We start from the raw sequence: 22,569 nt of genomic DNA, 5'->3' as shown, positions 1-22,569 counted from the left end.
CTAGTTTGACAGGACAGAGAGCATAGATATTAACCATCACATTACTAAGAAGTTGATCAGTGACTGTATAGCAACATATACCCGTTATGGTCTCAACTGGCAAGCATAGTATCATTAACCAAGGTCAAGATTGGCTTATAGAATTGAAACCAAAAATGACAGTTTCATCAAAAAGCAAATTCCAGAAACCTATACAGGGTCATGCCCATTTATTAGTAGCTAACGAATACACATTTCACCTATCTATGCCAAAATGATACCTGAAGGGAATCAGGGCAAATTATCAGGAAACTCAATTGCATTAAATATTCAAATAAGGTAGAAAGAACATCAGACTTCTTTCAGCCTCAATATAACCTGAAGGGAAGCCAGCAATTGCAAACATGAAGCTAAACCAATGAAGCAGTAACCTGAAAATGGAATATGAACAACCCAACAAATTTGTTGCTAAACATGCAAACTACACAAACCACTTAGTGATTTATCGCACATATTGTTGTTGGTTGATCAATATCCAAAAGCAAAACAAATCTTTACAGGCAAAGCATAGAAAACAGGCTTATATTTTTGTTGTCAAAGAATGTCAATAGAGGACACAATCAAAGGAACATAAATGCTATCCGGTTACAACTTTTCTGAAAATAAAAATATTTTCGCATGATAGGGTGGAAAGGTCACCACTAGCTTTCAAATTTTCATTCCAACACCATTTAGAAGAAAAAGTTGCAACATATGAATTCATCAGCAACAGTCTGAATCTAACAGACTAAAAGAACAGAAACATGTAATTTGTTTTTGTAACAGAAAAAAAATAAGGTTAAAGAATTTAGAATTCAGAAATCTCTCGTGTCAGGATAAATGATCAATGCACTTATTTATATACACGGCGGTGAGAAACACTAGTTTCACCAGACAAAGACAGACAAAGCGGGATCAACTCACTCCGATGTCAACTTGAGAATGAACAATGAGAAGAAAAGCTTAAGAGATTCATTTATCATTCACCTCATTCATGTATATATATGTAGAAATTCTTACATCAGATCAGAGGTTAATCTCTAAGCAAAGGCTATGCCTAGTGAAAGGTAGATACAATAAAAAAAAAAAACAGCCTTTTTATCGGTGGGATTTACAGACGAATTGACCTATTCTAACAATAAGAAAATCGTAATGATGTGAATCTGTTGATTGTGTTAGTTACAGGAACACTGGGAAAGCAAATTCAACCTGAACTCCGGTCATTTACATTCCATCCTTTGTTGTTTAACGCTGAAGATACTTCTATTCTGTTCTGCAGATTAGCATATACTGTTTCTCTATGGAAAAAGCTTAGTTTACTCACATCAAAGATCGTCCTTGAACAATGCCTTGGAAACTGAGCCTTTCCTTCCATCAGCCCAATCATGGTCATCATCAGAACCCCTTGCCCTTGAATTTGAATGCTTATTTACTGTCATTGGGGTCTCACATACAGTGCCATATGCCCTTTCTCGTTCCTTCCTTTTTCGCACCCTTTGAAGATCTGTCTTGGGTTTCACGCTCTTCTGTGTTGGCGCCCTCACTCTTCGTAAAACAGGCATTGAACTTGTAAAAGATGAAAACCTTAGAGCTCTCTCTCTCTTCTCTTTAGCTTCGATTAGTTTTTTATCACGGTCATCTACAATCCTTTGCAATCTTCCACTGACATCGTTTTGCAAATGAACGGGCTCGTTTTCTGCTGAAAAAGGTTGGTTACTACTGACATCATTTTCAAATACCACATCTCTGTACACTTTTCTGCTAAAGGATTTGTTGCTGTCCTCACTGTTGAGTAAACTATTTGGTGCTTCATCTTCTTCGGCAAACAACAGCAGGTCCATTTTGTAGTATATTTTCTGAACCAAATCTTCAAGAGTGAGTGAATACCTGCATTTTGGGTATTTCACTTTCATAAACCAACAATCTTTCAATATTTCATTCAATGTGAATTTAATTTCTTTCCATGAAAAAAAATAAATGAAAAGAAACTCATAACATAAGTGTTTCTTATTTCAGGTTTGGAGGCTGAACAAATATGGTGGGGATGAGAGGAAAGGTATTTGCAACAACTCAGAAAAGGAAGTGTTATTTCCATGCAAACTTTAGGGAAATCATTTTCAAATCCATCTCTTTTTTTGTTAAATTTTCATCTCCATCTCTGGCCCTTAGCATATTGGCAAACAAGCATAAAAAAGTTACATATAAGCACATTTGCAGCAAATGAAAATAAATTGAGTTATTGTTCATATTCTAAAGAAGCCATTAACTCCACAAAACTCCATAATTTGTGCAAAAGCACTTTATTTTCAAAAGAAATATCAATCAACATCAATCTAAAACATCTCATTTTTATGTATAAACTTGTACCTGTTTTTTATTATCTTTGTCACATAGTTTTCAAGAGTCCAATCACCAAAGAATCCCACTTCCATGTGACACTGAATGTTCTCTAAAAGCAGGCATATTTGTTTTACAAACTTCTGTTTGCAGGAATCTTCAACTTCATTGCCTACCTCTGATTGTAAAATCTCCATTCGAAATAAAATCTGCAGTTCATATCTACTGTTCACTAAGGAAAAAACCAAAATCGTGGAACAAAAGTTGCTACAATTACAGCTGATTAGGACAATAAAAAATTGCATCACATAAATTAAGGGAAACTTAATTGAAGGATACTCTCTAACTACATGTTCTGCAATAGGTGTGGCAGATCCGGAATCAAGTGCCTGAGACTGAGAGAATGGATTTTGACTTTTATGCTCAGCAGCTATCTCCTTGGGCTCCCTTAATAGAAGTTTTACCAGCTCAGATGCAATCATTCCACCACAAGTATTATGATCTTTCAAAGGAGACTGACTCTGAGAAACAGTTTCTTTATCAACCTTCTGACATAGCCAGTATATACAAGAATTAACAAGTCGCTCTGCCAAGGCCCCCATGTCTACAACTTTTGATTCAATTCCCCATTTGATCCTGTCAGCAAGATTACTAAAAAATGTTTCAGATGTTTCTGACCTAAAGTCTAACGCAGCATCCTCCTGTATTCTCAAAGCTTCCGGCTCCGAGTTAATTTCAGCTGAAGCAAATGAGGACATTGGTGGTTCATCATTTTGAGTCAAGTCATTCAATTTACTGCCACCCAGTTCAGCTACTATTGGATTTGGCTTGAGCTTTTCTAACAAAGCTGGATCCGAACAACCAGATTTCTTCATCTGTTTCATCCAGCATTTAAAAAATTTCAACTTTTTACACTTGTTAACTTCTGTGGCACAATAAACATCAAGCAAATCAGTCTCTAATTGTTCGAACACTGACTTACAGAATGAACTCCACTTGAGTTCCCGCAGTGTATTCAAATTTATCCTCTTCTTGCTCTTATTACTTCGAGAACTCGGCTCCTCATTGAATTTGGAATCAGGTTTGCAAACATCATGATCCACCATCTTAACATATTGTCCAACATTTGCTTCACCAAAACCACTAGCTCCATGTGGATCCCCTAACACAGACAAGATACCAGCAAGCACAGTAAAAGGTTTCAGAATGCCTAAACATGACTCACCCTTGCCATTGGAAACAGCTACCAATGCCCAACAATCTTCTTTATACAGAAAACTCAATAGCAATTCCCAAACCGGCACCTGCTTTCTCCGCCACTCACAACCAAACTCAGTGGCAACAAGCTCAAGAACCCTATCAGCAAAAACTTCATCCAAACCCACCTTGTCTTTCTTCTTCATTCCCCTGAAATCCTCACGCACTATAACCGAATCAGACAGCCAGTCATCTGTCTCAACAAAAGCATCACACCTCCGCACAACCTTAACCTCCAATTTCACACCTCCACCCAAACACAGCTTCCAAAACCTCTCCCTCCTTTCAACCCCTCCACCTGGCAAATCCCAACAACCCTTCACATCAACAAACTCAAGATCACAGCAATTGTACTCAATGGGACTCCCATTCACATCCAAGATCGAAAGCTTCAACTGCCCACCAACACTAACATCCCTAGATGCACAACTCAAGGAAACCCCAATCATGGGATAAACCAAGCCAAACGGAACAAGAGCCGAACCAAGGAGAAGTGAATCAATAGAGCAAAAGCCCCACCCGAGCCTCCCAACCGCAGTCCTAAGCAAAGAAGACACTTTCCTAGCCTCATCGCTAGGGTTTGCCTCCACATCTTCTCCCCCAACACTAATCCAAGTACAGTGAATTCCTCTGACAGTGAATGAGCGAGCTACATTGGCGAAGAAGGAAGAGACTGTGTCACAAAATGAGGTAGAATCCGCAAGGAGGCTGGAATCGGTGTTCAGGAAAGATGCAAGAGAAGTGAATGAAGTGAAAGAAGGAGAAAATAGGAGAAACAAATTGGGAGGGACGGTTTGGGGGGAAGGGTGGTCCCAGGAGTGGTCATGGAGGAGTTGTGAGAGAGAGTGAGCAAGGTGGTCGGCGTTGGCGGCGGAGGGAGGGTGGTGGAGAGAGGATGGGAGGGAGGAGAGGGTGTCGGAGAGGTGTGGGAGGGCGGAGGAAGGTAGGTCGAAGGAGAGTGAGGGATTGGGGAAAAAAGGTTGGAGCTTGGAGAAAGAGAGAAGAGGAGAGAGGGAAGAGAAGAAGAGTTTGAAGGCAAAGAGGGAAGAGGAAAGAGGAGGAAAATAATTTAGGGTTTCGAGAAACGAAACCAAACGTTTTGTGTGGCGGGGATCGTGGAGGCTTGATACGTCGATGAGGAGGACGACACGGTGGGTGTCGGAGTAAAGACGATTCATTGGATCTGCGTCAGTGAGATAGAAGACCAGTGATTTGATTCAGCTTCTCTTCTCCAACATCACTTCCTAAGAGGTTTCACACAAGGTATAATAGATTTACTTTATATTTTGTTCACTCGTGTGCTTTGTAAGTTAAATGTGTTTTGTAACTTAAATAAATGGAGGGAAAATATATTTTTCTTTTATCAATATTTATTATTCACTTGTTGTGAATTAGGACATATCTTATTAACTTTTTTTTGATATATTAGTTTCATAATCTTAAGTTTAATTTTTTTTTAATATTTTTTGTCTGATGTGGTTTGTGTTTAAAATATAATTTTGGTTTTTCACAAAAATATGTTTTTTAATTGGAGTAAGTAGATACATGTCTGTGGTAAGTATATTTATTTTTGGATGTGTTTTTTGTTTGTCTTTGTTACTTTTATTAGAATAAAACTATTTCTTTGATTTATAAACAATTTATAGGATTTTAGATTTATTTGTTTGATTAAATTTATTTGGCATATATCTCTAAAATCTAAATTTATATGTTTGAACATAGTTTGTTAACTGTCTAGAAAAGTGTAAAGACTGGGATGGCTGATGATCATGATGGGTATCAAGTTAAATGTTTGTAATTTTACTTTGTGACTTTCTTTTTTTTCGTGTTTATGTGATTGTCTTTTATGTTTTATGCTTTATTCATTGACTTTGTGTAATATAGGAAGCAATTTTGTTTTCATTATTTATCTAAATTTAAGTTGATATTATAATATATTCATTGTATTCAAAATAAGACATTAGTAATAATTCTAAATAATTATAACAATACAATTTAATACTTACTAGTTAAATAATTAAAGAAATCAAAGTTTATCCAAAAATACATATGTGATAAAAAAGCAAAAATAAGAAAGGAAAAAAAAAAGTCATGTAAGTTTTGCAGGATTCGAATTTGGAGGGAGAGGAAAATTTTTTTGGCGGGAATAAACGGAGTGGGTCAACTTGTCTTTTTCTTCTCTGTCACAGAGCATGTTGACTTTGAGCAGTTATTTACTTGAAGACAGATTTATTGTTGTAACAATTTTCATTTTAATTATATTTAATTTTATTTATTTATTTAACTTCAATTATAGTTTTGTAATTTTTGTAAAGGGAGAGCATCCATCTATATTTCTGCATTTTTGTGGTGTTATTTAATTTTATTAAGTTAAAATGTAATTGCTCTGATCGATTTTATTATTTCATATTTTAATTTTAAATTTTACATATTATGTAATAATTTTTTATAAATTATTTACTTTTATTTTATGTTATTTTGTTTAGATTTAAAATATAGTTTAAAAGAACTTAAATTTAATACTAAAAAAAATAAAATTATCATAAACAAAGAAAAATAATGGAATTTGAGATAGTAATAAACTTCAAACTTAACAAATGAGATGTGAGGATTGAGAAAATATTAGGATTTTAGTTTAAAAAAAGTTAAGATATAAGAAAATAAATAAAATAACTTATCTTATCTTATATTAAAAATATTGGAAAGTAAGATGTTTACACGAAAAATAAAAAATACTAAAATTTTATATTTTTTTTATAAAAGATAAAAGTAGTTGAAATATAAATTATAAAATTGTCTGTTCATTAAAATGACAACAGAGTGTTTATATTTGTTTGATCCTCTACCTGTAAATAGTTTCCTTACATATATACAACTTGTAGCTTAGAAAACATGAATGACAAAGATTTCTACACAAATTTCTCATTTTGACCTTCGTCATTATAATTATATAAGTGAAAACATGTACATAATAATTACAGAAATCAATAATTTTTATAATTTAGTTATAGTTAATATTTTTAATGTAAAAATATTTTTTTTATTAAGAACAATTATTTGAATTAAAAAAGTAATTACTAAAAAAATAAAATTAAAAAATGATTTTCTTATCATAAATAATTATTAGAATTTAAATAAATAGTTACTAAAAATGAAAATTAGAAAACAAAGATCAGAGGAAGAATCTCTTTCTTAATAGTATAGAATTTTAAAAATAGTTATACAAAAGATAAAATTGAAAAATATTTTTTTATCATAAATAATTATTTGAATCTGAAAAGGGTTATTAAAAGAATAAAATTGACAAATATTTATGTAAACTAAAAGGGGTACTCCCTTTATTAATAGTATAAAAGGAAACATTATAATAAAAGATCCGGTCAAACATTATTTTTATGACAAGGATATTATTTTTAGAGTTGTGGAAACGGGTAACTTGGTCTGACCCGGCTCAATTTATCACGGGTTGATGATTTAGTGAGTCAACTCAATCCGGCTCATTTTTTAGCGAGTCAAAAAAATTTAAATCCAACCCAACCCACCACGGGTTGGCGGATTAAACGGGTTGGCTCACAGATTTACTTAATTAAAAAAAATACAATTTTTTTATTTACTTTTCAGTCAAAACTAAATTATAATTCTATTTAAAATCTAAATAAACTTTAATACAATCCAAATACAAACCAAAATGAAAAAAATACAAATTATTTATGTGTTGGCCAAAAAGAAAAACAACCTGACATGATCCAAATGTAAACTCCAACTTAATAAAAAACACTTGTGTGACCCTTTTATCTACGGGCTGATGAGCCAACCCGGCTCATCAATCCGGATGAGCCGGGTTATATATGAGCCGAGTCAAAAATCAATCCGTATTGAAATTTGTAAAAAAATTTCAACCCAACCCGACCCGAACCCGTGATGAGCCGAGTTGGCTCGCGGGTTCTAACCCATTTTCACAGCTCTAATTATTTTAACATTAATGTATAATTTTATCATGTTTGTTATATAATTATTAATTGTGAGATTTGTTAGAATGAAATTAGGAGAAATATATGTGATAATTAAATATATATATATATATATATATATATATATATATATATATATTCATGTATAATACATACATAATGATGCAATGAATAAGGTGATTGTATTTTTACTTAGTATCGAGACTCGTAATAAAAAAAAAATAATATAATAAAAGATAGGTGATCAAAGAAACCAAAAGGTCTTAGATCAATAAGACCAATAAAGTCATTCCCATATGATTTGAATTAAAATTATAATAAAAAAGCATGTGCAATAATAAGGTAGAGGAGAAATGAATGAGACATCAATGATAAGTTCTAAATGTGAAACAAAATAAGAAAGGGAATAAAATTTATTTCAAAATTCGTTGGATATTCTTTGTGATAGGATCAACAATGCTAAATGTATATGAAACTAGTTGAAAAAAATCATCAGATCTCAACAGATCATAACAAAAGGGTGTGGTTGGTGCTATTTAGGGGTGTCAAAACGGTCAGTCTGGCCCGTTTTGACCTAATCCACCCGTGGTTCGTCAAAAACAGGTCAGGTCGAGTTGGCCAGTCAAACGAGTTAGATTTTGTAACTCGTCCCGTCTTAGGATGGGTTGTCGGGTCGACAAGCTGGACTACCACTTTTTTTTATTTTTTTTAAATTTTTCAATTTTTTAAATTTTCTATTAACTTTTTTTTTGTTTATAATTTTTTTTTATTTATATAATATAAAAATTATTATTTTTAAATCATTTTTAATTTTAAACATAAAAAAAAGGTTGGCGAGCTAAGGCGGATAGGCCCATTTTGGCCTGCCAAACTGGCAGGCTGGGCGGGTAGAGCTTTTGTGGGCTGGCTTGTTGGAAACTCTAACACGGGTGGCCCTTTTCTTGGCGGGCTGGCGGACTGGCGGGCCTAGCCCACTTTGACATCTCTAATGCTATTACAGTCCAATTAGTTAGCGGTAATGTAGCCAACTATGTCAACGAACTTGGCAAATCTAAGTAAGCTATTTGGTCTAACCAACAAGCAATAATAGAGTTTGATTAAGATGTTGAATGAATGTAAGACACATCTAAAATTTTGTTTGTTTGATACATTATGATTTATAAGGTCAATATAGAACAACATTGTCAAGTATTGCATCATATTTTTTTTTAAACTTTGATGGGTTATCATTCTAGATTTATTTGGATATACTTATTTAGTGAAAAGAGAGAATTGTCACAAGTAATAATGAATTTATTTTCTTCGATTGAATCACAATTTGATAAACACCTTAAAATGGTTAGAAGTGACAATGAAACAAAATTTACATGTCTAAAACATAATCATTCTAAATGTAGTAAGAACATTAAAGGTGTGTTTCTTTGGGGGGATGAATATAAGAAGAGTGTGAAGATGAATTTGTGTAGATTTGGGTGGATGAATTTTTGTGTTTTTTTGAGTGGATTTAGATGGTAAAGTGAGTGAATTTGGAGATAAGTTTTATGAAAATTAGTGAAAGATTTGATTGATGTGATAGATAAAATAAATTGTAAAAATAGATAGAATTAGAAAGTTACCAAAATATCCTTGATGAAAAAAGAGAATGATTCTGTAATTTGATGTTATAAAAATAATTATAATTAATATGAATTAAAAAATATTAAAATTATATAAAATTTTAAAATAAAAAAAAATAAATTTTTATGAATGTAAAAAAAAATTATACAATTAAATTTTAAAAAAAAGTTAAACAACTAAATTCTAAAGAAAAGTTATATAAAGTTAAAAAAAAAGTTAAAAAAAATTTAAAAAATTTTAAAGAAAAAGTTAAGAAAAAAGTTTTAAAAAAGTACAAAAAAGTACAAAAAAAACAAAAAAAACCACGACACTGATGTTGTAAGGCCCATGAAAATCCTGTTTATGAAATTCTGCCCTAATGTAAAGGGCTGCCCTTGTAAGTGGGCCTAGGGCTAGCCCAAATAATAAAACTGAACCCTAATCTACCTAACGCTTCCACTCTCTCATTCTCACAGATCCAACTGTCACTCTCCCTCCACCCACACAGAACGCTCTGCTAGGGTTAGGTTTTCTGCCATCTTCAAGCTAGCTCGAAGCTGTTCTCCACTCCACGTAAGTACTGTTGCTAGCAATACTCGTCTCCGTTGTTCCTTTTCGTTTCTTTCAGTTAGGGCTTCCAAGTAACCCATCTCGTACTTCTGTTTCAATATCCTTTCAGCTCCTCTATTCGTTCTTGGGCTGCTGTGTTCGCACGCTTGGCTGCCGAAGCTCTTATTTCCCTTCCAGGTAAGGGAAGCTAGAACCTTTTGTGTGGTGTGTTTTAGCTTGTATTGTCGTGGTTTGTGAATTCTTCGAGTTTGTGCATTTCTATGAATGTCTGGGTTGGCTGGAACCCCTGTTGGGTGTGTGTACGCGTTGTGCAGGTATGAACAGTGGCAGACACTGATAGACTCGCCCAAGCAAGATGTGCAGAGGCTCGCCCAAAGCTTTCTGCGCGAGTGGTCGCCCAGCCGACCAGAGTGTGTTTTTGAGCGAGCACACAACTCGCCCAGGCGAGAGGGGTCTCGCCTAAGCGAGATCCCGCGCTGCTTTCTTGTTCCTGTTTGAGCCCTCGCCTAGGCGGAGGGGGGACTCGCCTGAGCGAGACTCCTCAGCCCGAGCAAGGTGCTGGGCGAGACAGCGCTGAGTTTGAATGTTTGTTTATTACTGGATTATCTGTGTTGGTTGGGTATGAATGTTATGATGAGGGACATGTTTATAATGAAGTGCGATGTATACGTAGCATGATTCATGAATTATAAATGATGGGTTTGGTATGAGCATTGGCATGTGAACTAAATCAGATTGGTGTTGTTAAAGTGTCATGATAATGAGATGAATTAGATCCTATGTACATGGATGGATTATGATGAGTTGGAATGGGTTGGCTCTGGAAATGTGAAAGGTAACGGTTTTAAAGGTTGACATAACGAGGGTATCTTCGCATGGTGAATATTATTGATTGAATGATTGTATTCTTTTGTGTCAGTGCATAATTCCTTAGGGTCTCTAGGTTAGACTTTCAGGGTCGCGCTTCATTGGTCGGGACGTAATTCCATGGCCCTTGTTAGTGGGTGTTCGTGGTGGTGCCCCATCTGTATAACTAGGTAAGGATTCAAGTTAAGGTTGCATCCTGACACTCTAAGGAGCCATTTAGTCTCACTTAGAGTGGACTGACTCCTGTGGTGAGAGTAGCAGGGGGCCTGAAATTCATTAAGGGCTAACCTTGTGGTGAGGGAAAATTGATCCATCGTAACACTTGTAACACATAGCTCGGAGATGAGCAGCTCAGGGTCGAGCAGAGGTATCCACCACAAGTGCAAGCATCCGCTGAATCCGACTAAGTTATACGTATCCGAATGAGTCGAGTCGAGTCGTAGTGTATTGATTGAAAGTCTTAACATGCTTGGATGTGGTACTAATATTGGATGGCGAAAGTATGTTTAATTGTATGATAAAGATGTTGATTGGCTCTAGCTTACCCTTTTCTTGCTGGTTGCCTTGTATGTCGTGTTTCTATCTTTGCGATGATCATCAATTTATCGATGGGAGCAGACGCGAGGGATCATCGTGGTCATCAGGGAGGAGGCGACTCTACAACTTAGTTTTCTTGGGATATCTTGAGGGCTACGGCCTATGTATTTGTCAGTCTTTATATGCTAGTGTTCCAGCAGACTTTTATGATACTCTTTTATCTCTTGTGGCATCGTGGTGTGCCTTATTTTGTAAAGTCTTACGTTTAAACCCCAGAACTGCGTTGTTATATTATAATTATGTGACGTTTCCTTTAATTACGCTCATTAATTAATTGGGGCGTTACAGGTGTCGTAACCGGTGTCATCCCTTTATAAACCAAGGCACCGGTCGGTGCCATCCACTTCTCAAAACACAATGCAGCACCGCAACACTGGTGCATATCACCACCCCACCACGTCCAACGTCCAACCACAACCACCACCTCGGGCAACCACTGCCACCCCTTCATCCTCTTCCTCGACCACCACACCCCAAACCACCTCATATTCTTCCCCTCCATGCACTCAACAATCACACACACACACACCCACCATAACTCACCTCTCAAAACACCACTGCGAGTCGGATCAGCATTCACAATCACACTACTACTTCCATTTTAAATTGATCTTCGAAAAATAAGCAATGCAGGACAAAATCTTGCTCAGTTGACCAGAAAATATTGATCAAGAATCTCGACAGAGGAAGGAATCTGGCAGATGCTTTTGGAAATGAGAGCAAGGGTAGTTTCGTCATCTGTCCAAACCACATGTAGTATCTTCACAGTTTTGAGGGGATGGATTAATCCATCTATCCCCCAAATACGCTCTCGCATATCCCTTCAAATAATCACAAACGAATGCGTTGGAATACCAAAATCGGCTCTCTCAAATTTGCTTGGAATACCAAAATCAACTCTCTCAAATTTGCTTCAATAGTAGAATTCCCTCATACGAACACTGCGTAAGACTTCAAGGAAATCTTCCCATTTGACATTATTTTTTAATAAAGACCCATTTTAAATGTTAGAAAATATAATGTTATGCTGATTAAGAAAGCTCCATGAAGATTCTCATTGGACATTAAGATAACCAATGTTATCTAGATATGAATGTGCAATTAAAGGAGCTCAAAAGAAGAGGAGAAGTTTAGTTAAACAAGAAAACAAATGAAGGCAATAGAAATAAAATGTTCGAATAAAGCATGCATATGAAACTAAAAAGAAAGAAAGGGTGAACAAAGATAGAAGACAAAAAGAGGTGATGAGGAGCTCAAGGTAAGCACGCCACTTAAGGGGCACAAAGGATCACTAAGCTAAGATGAGTGAGGATGCCACCATTTGAGTGCAAATCTCAAGATAAAACTTAAGAGAAGAACACTCCTAAAGGAGAGCACTCACAATGGTTGAATATAATGTGTGTATTTTCTCAAAACATTTAACCCTTTAGGGTGAGGAGCCTCTTAGCAAAAATACAAAGCCAAAGGGTGTACACATAAAAAGACAAACTAAGCTTCTAAAAACTAGGTCTAAAGGAGATGTCTTGAAAAGAAAAGAACACCAGCTTAGTCTCCAAGCCTATCATATGCGCCCATAACCTTCTAGAACTAGTTTATTCAATTTGAACATATGTGTTCAACATGCTTTGATTGTAGGGTGATCTTTATGTTTAGATTGTCTTTAGTATATGTGTGGTCAACTTTATTTTCCCTAGATAGTCTGCTGGTTGTTTTTGAATAATATCTTACTTTTATTGTTTTTCTTGAATGTGTTTATCGTCTATGTAGTCCCATATTCTTACCACACATTGTTATAAATGATCTTGTAAAGAGTTTGAAAAATTCTTTGAATATACTTTTTTGTTTATGATCAAAACATTTATGATATCTAATTCTTAAAAGACTATACTAGACAATTGAGAGTAAATCTTCAAAGTCTAAGAATCGCGTTTATTTTACTATAACAAATAATATTAGTTTTGTTATGAATGACAAAATGAGCTTGACTCGACGAACTAAATTGAAATTTTTAACTTACTAACCCTTTTATGATAGAAATTAAAATAAAGAAATATTTTTAATTTTGTGTGTATATTATATTATGTAAAGGATGAAAATATATTTAAACTATTATCATAAATTAAGTTCCAATTATTAATTATAATGTAATAATTTAATATGTAAAGATAACAGCTAATTTAATTTGCTCGATAATATAAATAAATTAATTAAAATTTAAAAAATATTCACAATATATCTTTAATATATACATCTATATATAATTATAAGAATTTTAAAAAATTAAAAAATTAAAAATTGATTTTCTTGTGGCGGACCGATCTGACTTGACTCATTTTTGACATATCAATGACGAATTAGGTCAAGATAGATTAGATTAGTCCGTATTGTTACTCCTAAATTTTGTCATAAAAAACGTGTTATTGTTATCATTTAGACATTATTATTTTAATTTTCAAAGAAAATGAAAGTTCCTTAGGATTAAACCATGAAGATTTCAACGTTTAAAAGATGTCTAAGAACATTTGCCAAAGCTTATATATTTTATCAAATTATATTGCGTAAAGAAGCATACTCAAACATTCTATAGAAAAGAACAAGTTCTTATACTCAAACGAAATTTAAATCATTTAACTTGTTTTATCTAAAATGTTGAATATATCATAATATATGACTTACCACAACCATGAGAAATAAAATGCATGTGACATAACTTAAGCAAAATATATCACAACTTATGTTTGTTCATTTTTGAGCGACTTAGTTTTAGAAATTTAGTACATCTAACTTATTAACTTATTTCGGTAGGAGATTTATTTTTTCAGCTCCATAATTTCTTTTACATCTTCATTCCTTTTAGAAATCCACATACATTAAAATCCCCAATTGTCCATTTGGTTTAGGAAAAAAGTGAATTTTTGTAAGTCATTTTTTACATAGAACAATGCTTTTAAAATGATTCTTAGATTGTACAATCGAAAAACTTAAAAAGACTTCCTTACAAAACAATTGGGAAGTCAATTTTTGCATGAAAAAAATGTTCCCAGATTACATAATTTGGAAGTTATTGTAAATTATAGATTGTGCAATCTGGAAGATTTTCTCTTTGGATTGTGCAATTCAAAATCTTTTCTGACTTTTGGATCGTACAACTTCAAAGTCATTTTTGCATAACCTAGAAGTCATTTTATTTATAAAAAAAGTTGTTGAATTGTGAAATCTGGGAGCGCCTTCGGGACTGTACAATTCATAAGTATTTTTTTTTTTGTGTGTAAAAAACAAGCTTTTGAATTGTGAAGTTTGAAAGTCATTTATGAATTGCACAACCAATAAGTCATTGTTGATGCCAGAAGGATTTACACAACCAATAAGTCATTCTACGTACACTTTGTAATTTCGTTAGGTACAGAAACCGCAATTTTTGCATCGTTTCACTAAGGTAGGATATTTCTTCATGCATCCTCAGTTTTGTTCCTGCACCTTTTGTTCCTGAACCTCCATAGGGATACGTAAAAGACAAAAACATCCTTAATTTCTACTATCTTTTACATCACCATTGGTCCTTTCTTTCTTCTTTGGTCGTGTCTTATCTTTTAAGTCACCACCACTAGTCCTTTCTTTTCTTCTTTTGCCTTCATTCCTCCCATAGTATCTTTTCCTACTCTTACATTTTCTACCTCTAAGGCAGTATCACATTGCATTCCGATATAAGCCTTCTTGATCCTTATTTCGGATTGTACAATATACAGACAACTTTCGAATTCTAAAATCACTAAGTTCTTTTAAAGAAAAAAAAAATCCAAATTGTGTAATTTAGAAATGAAAAAAAAACACTCTTTTAAATTCAAAAGTCAAATATACTTGTTCCGGTCTCGAAATCCAAGGAGACGAAAACCAAGAACAAACTACCTTTCTAGCTCTTACACAGGTAGATATGACTTTTCCATTTTCTAGTGTTCAGTAGTTCTGTTTCCCCAAAAAAGGTCCTCCATCTCTTCCTCTCTTCTCCTTTATATAGGCCTCCTACCTACCTGATTTGTAGAAAAACGTGTTAGTGTGGCTAAATATCAGCAACTGATTCCTATTTTTCCGCTGGATATTAAATCCCTTTCTTTTAGGAACAAACTAACCACCTTGGCCCAAATCTTGCTCAGCCCAATTGCTGCTCGGTCCAAATCCTGCTCGGCCAAAATCCTGCTTGACCCAATTCCTAATGATCAAGTTGAGGTCGGCTTGAGGGAGATCTCAACATATGAGGTCGGCTCGAGGGAGACCTCGACATAAGATAAGTAAAATGATTAAGTTGAGATCAATCTAAGGGAGACCTCAGCATAAGAATAGTAATATTTAAATTGATCTGGCTGAGGTCGGCCTTAGGGAGACCTCAACATAAGATAAGTAATATATAAATTGATCTGGCTGAGGTCGGCCTTAGGGAGACCTCAACATAACATAAGTAAGATCATCAACCTGAGGTCGCCCTGAGGGAGACCTCAGTATAAGACAAGTAATATATAAATTGATCTAGTTGAGGTTGGCCTTAGGGAGACCTCAACATAACACAAGGAAGATGATCAACCTGAAGTCGGCCCAAGGGAGACCTCGACGTAAAAATGATAAAATTGAGGTCGACCTGAGGGAGATCTCATCATAAGATAAGTAAGATCATCAACCTGAGGTCGGCCTAAGAGAGACCTCAATATAAGACAAGTAATATGTAAATTGATCTAGCTGAGGTCCGCCTTAGGGAGACCTCAACATAACACAAGTAAGATGATCAACATGAGGTCGGCCCGAGGGAGACCTCGACATAAAAATGATAAAATTGAGGTCGGCCTACTCAAGCACTCAACGTACTGAGGTATTCTCTCGCTCGCAACGAGGTCAAACCCGAGTTGAGTCCTCAGCGTACTGAGATATTCTCTCTCTTTCTCTCTCTCTCTCTCTCTCTCTCTCTCTCTCGTAGCGAGGTCGGATCTGAGTTGAGCCCTCAGCGTACTAAGGTATTCTTTCGCTCGTAGCGAGGTCGAATCCGAGTTGAGTCCTCAGCGTATTGAGATATTCTCTTGCTTGTAGCGAGGTTGGATCCGAGTTGAGTCCTCAACGAACTTATGTATTCTCTCGCTCGTAGCGAGGTCAGACCTAGTTGAGCCCTCAGCGTACTAAGGTATTCTCTTGCTCGTAGCGAGGTCGGATCCAAGTTGAGTTCTCCATGTACTAAGGTATTCTCTCGCTCGTAGCGAGGTCGGATCCAAGTTGAGTTCTCAGCATACTGAGGTATTCTCTTGCTTGTAGTGAGGTCAGATTTGAGTTGAGTCCTCAGCGTACTGAGGTATTCTCTCTCTCGTAGCGAGGTCGGATCCAAGTTGAGTCCTTAGCGTACTAAGGTATTCTTTCGCTCGTAGCGAGGTCAGATCCGAGTTGAGTTCTCAGCGTACTGAGGTATTCTCTCGCTCGTAGCGAGGTCGGATCCGAGTTGAGTCCTCAACATACTGAGGTATTCTCTCTCTCGTAGCGAGGTCAGATCCGAGTTGAATTCTCAGCGTATTGAGATATTCTCTCGCTTGTAGTGAGGTCAGATCCGAGTTGAGTCCTCAGCGTACTGAGGTATTCTCTCGCTCGTAGCGAGGTCAGATCCGAGTTGAGTCCTCAACATACTAAGGTATTCTCTCTCGTAGCGAGGTTAGATCCGAGTTGAATTCTCAGCGTATTGAGATATTCTCTCGCTTGTAGTGAGGTCAGATCCGAGTTGAGTCCTCAGCGTACTGAGATATTCTCTCGCTCGTAGCGAGGTCGAATCCGAGTTGAGCCCTCAATATCAAACAAGTAAATCACAATGGTAGTTTTTGTGTAGACAAGTTATTGCCTGCTTCGCTTCCAACCAAGATGGAATGTGTAGATTGTAGGAGTTGATCTACTTTAGGCATTTTTTATTTGGCAGAGGCCAACTTGTTTTCCCGTTGAGTTTGAGTTTTTTTTTTGTTGCCTTGCAAAATTAGTAATTCACGAGCTCTTAATGATAAGGAAAAATAACATAATTGAAAAGTTTATAAAGAGGATATAGTGGAGATCGGTCGAGAGCCTACATCTCCATCCAACTTCGTGCTTGTTCGTGAGATTTTGGGCTGATTAATGTTGAGCCACTTCCTGATTTGAGGTCGGCCCAGAGCCTACCTCTCTGCCCAACATTGTGTTTGTGGAGGAGACCTAGGGATGACCATCGTCGGATCCCTTATATCTTCAAGGTCGGCCTAGAGCTAACCTCTCTGTTCAGCTTCGTTAAGATCGCCACCGCTGAAACCTCATCAAAGGTTATCACGAGCCCTCGTCATCGAGCATCAAAAGACCTATCATCTCTTTTCCTTCCCAACTCCGCCATCGACGCTTTCATCGTGGACTACTTTATCAATGTGATTTATTCACGTTATTGTGGTTGGGACCTCATTTTACTGGGCTCCACGGTGGGCGCCAATGTTTCGGTCTCGAAACCTAGGGAAACGAAAACCAAGAACAAACTACCTTTCTAGCTCTTACACCGGTAGATATGCATTTTCCATTTTTTGGAGTTCAGTAGTTCTGTTTCCCCAAAAAAGGTCCTCCATCTCTTCTCTCTTCTCCTTTATATAGGCCTCCTACCTACCTGATTTGTAGGAAAACGTGTTAGTGTGGCTAAATATCAGCAACTGATTCCTATTTTTCCGCTAGATATTAAATTCTTTTCTTTTAGGAACGAATTAACCACCTTAGCCCAAATCTTGCATGGCCCATTATTGCTCGGCCTAAATCCTGCTCGACCAAAATCCTGCTTGGCCGAAGCCCTACTCGCCAAAATCCTACTCGACCCAATTCCTGCTCGTCCTGCTCGGCCAAAATCCTGCTCGGCAAAAATTCTGCTTGGCCCAAATCTTGCTCGACCCAATTCCTGCTCGGTCAAAATCCTACTCGGGTTCCTTGCTTGTCACCTCGGCCCTTGACTGAAACTCATTGTTTTATGATAAATATTTAACGGATCGAAATCAAAATGAGCATGTTGAAGTCGACAATTCCCTGGACGGTACAGTACTTTTTTTAATTACACAATCTACAAATTTCTTTCATACAAAAAATGAGTTAATGTTGTGCAACCTACAATATACTTTTAACTTTTAAATTATATAACCCAAATCATTTTCACACTGTAAAATTTGAAAAAACAAACTTTAAACCAAAATAACAAAGTAGGAATTTTCATATTTACATGGTACAAGAAGAAATGCTCCATAAGGTAGCTAACTAGTGGGAGATGATTGAACATGAAAAAAAGGGACGAAATGTTTCAAGTTGTTGTGTTTGTTGTATGTATGCTGGCTTGCATGTGCTATATCACAGAAAAGGATAACGATAGTTTCACCTGGTATTTTTTACCTCTTTTTAACTCGCCTACGTGTCACCGACTCATGGCATTTTATTTTTGTTTTTGAATAATTTGAAGTTGTGTGATGTGGTAAATTAATTGCGTGTTGGAGTGGAGAAATAGATGGGCGCTTGTGAAAGACAGAGAACGTCAACGAGAGAAGCGGTTCCATCACTAAAGCGACGGTTCATGTTTGATTTGGGTTTTTCTTCCTCTGGTAATCTCAACGAAAGCGTTTATGGCAGCGACAATTTCTTTCTTTCTGCTAAGGTACCTATTTGATTTTCATCTTCTCGCTTCCATTTAATTTCCTTGGTTTCACTTCGAATTCGTTCGCTCGCCATTGAAAGTGGCAACACCTTTATCTATCTCTGCTGCCATTTGAGATAAAAACCACAGAAACGGCCAACGCACAATGTTTATTAATTTCAATTTTTATTCCCATAAGGATTTAGGTTGCAGTAATGCTTACATGTTTTTGTTTTCTTCTGTTTTCTTTCTTTAAGAAACTGTTGCTACCACATTCGAGGAGGTAAATAGAAATACCAAAGGCCAGCCAAGTTTTATATTTTACGCGAATCCTAACCGAGACTAAGGATTTAGGGTTTGAGAAGAGTGACTTTGGCTGGGTATTTTATATAGGCCAGATAGAGTTTGATTAAAGGGGTAAAGGGGAAGAAGGAAGAGAGGCAAACCTAAAAAAAAATTATTAAAAGTGTGGGTTATAAAAAACTGTGGATTAAAAATTTCTTGAAGGTTTTAGATATGATGTGTGCAAAAGGAGAATCAAAGACATTTAGGGATGAATTTATTTGGAATAAGTAGATATTGTACTCTAGTTATGAGCTTGCTCTTATTGCTCTTATAGATGTTTTTTGACATCCAGCTTACTTGTTACATGTTGGGCTTTAGTACTCATGCCACGAAGAAGAAGAGGCTGCAGCTGTTAATTTTGACAATGAAGCTCCGACATTGTAACAACCTTTCCACCTACATGATATATGGTTTTCTTCTTATTCATGGATGTTTAGTTATATTGTCATGATTATTGATTAAACTCAAATACAACATATGGCTGGAACCGTGTAAGCTTCATACTATATGCAAGTTATGTATTTTTTTGATATTTATTGATTAAGTAGCATGGTTTTTGTTTTTTTTAATTAAACTAGGGTTGTTATATTTGCATAGGTAACCAATAAGGAGTTATTTTGCTTTATTTTTATTCAAACCTTGATTTCTAATCCAATGGACACAAAGCCAAATCATGAGGATTCTTCTCTTGAGGCAAAAGAGGCTTCTTCTCTTGAGGCAAAGAGTTCAGCTGAATAGTCATCAGCTTCAACCAGAGCCGGATCATCACAAAAAGAAGTCTGGATGCAACAAAAGAGTGCTCTCTGGCGCGTAAGATTGCATGTGTACAAAATCTTAAAAATAAGAAAATAGTTAGTTGTACTTAGAGATGCACTTAGTGTTGTTACTGAAGGTGTATGGTAATAAGGAAGTCCATATGTACAAAATCTTATAAACAGAAAGATAGATAGATGTACATAGAAAGACACTTCCTGTTACTGATAATGAGGAAGTCCATATGTACAAAATCTAATAAACAGAAAGATAAATAGTTGTACAGAAAGATACTTACTATTATTGATATACTGATAATGAGGTAAGGAGGACATTTGGAATGTGGTAATGAGGAGCCTTAAACATGTGCATTTAGAACGTTTATTTGTTAATGAAAATTAATATCATATGAAAATAATCATTTACTATTATGATATACTGATAATAAGGTAATGAGGACGTTTGAAATGTGGTAATGAGGAGCCTTAAACCTTTTGCTTGACAGCTTTTGTCGCCTAAACTGTCTCAAACAAACTGAATTAATTACCCTTTACTAATGCAGTATAAGGATCAACTCAGGTCAGTCCAAAGACGGAGCCAATACAATGAGTGGATTGAATGCTAAATACATGTTTTTGGGGGATTTTTTTAAAGCATAAAAGATAGATAATGAAATTGAAATAAAAGCAATTAAAAAGTACTAAACTAAGAAAACTAAATTCATTTAAAATACTAGACTGTTACACATTTAATTCAAACAAAAAGAAATAACTCAAGACTAAAGATTAACTCCACAAACTAAACTAAACTACATGCAAGAATGTAAACTGAATTAAGAGTATGCCATGACAAGAATAAATGCAATGTAGAATGCATGATGTGATATGGAATCTGAATGGGAATGGTGAATGATGCATTAGATCTAAAAAGAGAGTGAAAGTGAACCTAGATGAAATAAAGCATGCGTGAATGCGTAGCTACAATTCAGTTAAATGCAGCCACGCTCAAACCATTGAGAATGCAACCCCTACACATACAACACTAATGCTACTGCTGTTTGGAAAAAAAAATAAAACTGGAAGAATATGGCAGCAGAGAAATTAGAGCTTGCAACAACATAAATGCATGACTGCAAAATCAGAATTGAGCAATAACAGTGGACCGTAAATGATGCTAAAAATGAATGCAAGATAAGCTTCACACAAGTACAAGTTGATATGCATGAATGAGTGGATCCTAGGCTGTTAGAGATGCAAACTGATCACTGAAAGATGATAGCAGATTTGGGACATCAAAAACATGTTAGTTTGAACAAGTTGAGTAAGTTGAGCAATGATGAAACACAAGCCACTAACGAAGAAATATTCCTAATACATGATACCCTTAAAGCAATAAATGTGCAAAAATTAGCATTGTATTGAAAATCCCATAGAACCCCAAAGAAAAACTCGAGAGCTCCCATGCTCTCTCTATTCCCCCTATTTTTTCAGATTCCAGCCCTTTCCACTCTCCCCAATTGCCTCTCCAAATTTCCAACAAAATCCTGCCAAAAGCTGCAAAAGCTGATCCTGCTTTTCTGAGTGTGTGTGCTGCTAGTCCTCACAGAATTTTCTTTTGTTTTGTCTGCTGATGTGGCAATGATGGCCAACCCTACATCATCTCCCTTTTTGGGCCATTCCATGTGCAGAGAAGAAGCCCATTAGGTGAAGAAAGGGTCTGCTTCAAGGCTTTGCTAAATGCACCAAATTTTCAACGAAGGTGGTTTTTGCCTTTGTAACTGCTGCCATCTTCCAGAGTAAACTGCATCTCGCACAAAATTCCAAAAATTGCGTTCTACCACTTCAATTAAAGCTCTTTTAGTGTAGAATCCAACGCAACAAGAACCAAATCATTTGGACACCTGTAGAGAAAGTTATGATCAAAACAAGCAGCAAAGGTCAGTGCTGAAAAATCAGCATTTTTCCGCCAGAGCCTGGCGGCATTAGGGTAGCGCCAGGCGGGAACGTGACAGTGGAAAATGATCCTTTAAGATGCGCTGGGCGGTAAAAATACCGCCAGACGATATTGCAGCTTCTGAAAACAACTTAAAATATCACATTTTTAAGTTAAGATTGAAAGATAAAGGAAACTAAAATGGTAAGTGAGTGTAATAAGCTTCAATATGAAGGTATAGAAATTGAGTTATCACATTTGCATTTATGTTATCAATGAACGTTTATTTGTTAATGAAAATTAATATCATACGAAAATCATTTACTATGGTGATATACTAATAATGAGGTAATGAGGACGTTTAAAATGTGGTAATGAGGAGCCTTAAACATGTGTATGTATGTTATCAATGAACGTTTATTTGTTAATGAAAATTAATATCATATGAAAATAATCATTTACTATTGAGGAATATACTTAATGGCCAGAGGGAAAGGAAGTGTGTACCAAATCTTACAAAGAAAAAGACATATAGAAGTACATATAAAGACACTTAATGTAATCACTGTTGGTGTGGTAATAAGATAACCTTTAAAATGTGCATTTGTGGTATGATTCAATGTTTACTTCTTAAAGCAATTAATGAAAATTAATATCGTAGTAGAAATAATCATTTACGGTTGAGGA

General features: G+C 35.7%; 1 protein-coding gene across 1 annotated transcript; it reads right to left on the bottom strand.

Moving 5' to 3' along the window:
* Window positions 1-968: 968 nt before the first annotated feature.
* On the bottom strand, window positions 969-4,878 carry LOC114168488 (LIM domain protein). The gene is made up of 3 exons (XM_028053326.2): window positions 2,695-4,878; window positions 2,386-2,577; window positions 969-1,905 (listed from the first exon to the last, which is right to left on the bottom strand). The coding sequence occupies exons 1-3, from the start codon at window positions 4,788-4,790 to the stop codon at window positions 1,344-1,346; spliced, it is 2,850 nt and encodes a 949-aa protein (XP_027909127.2). The 5' UTR covers window positions 4,791-4,878; the 3' UTR covers window positions 969-1,343.
* Between the last annotated feature and the right edge of the window lie 17,691 nt (window positions 4,879-22,569).

Source organism: Vigna unguiculata, chromosome 11, assembly GCF_037176805.1.
Source record: "Vigna unguiculata cultivar grain cowpea cultivar isolate G323 ecotype 2 chromosome 11, ASM3717680v1, whole genome shotgun sequence".
Lineage (NCBI taxonomy): Eukaryota > Viridiplantae > Streptophyta > Magnoliopsida > Fabales > Fabaceae > Vigna > Vigna unguiculata.
This window is presented reverse-complemented; position numbering and strand designations above follow the sequence as displayed.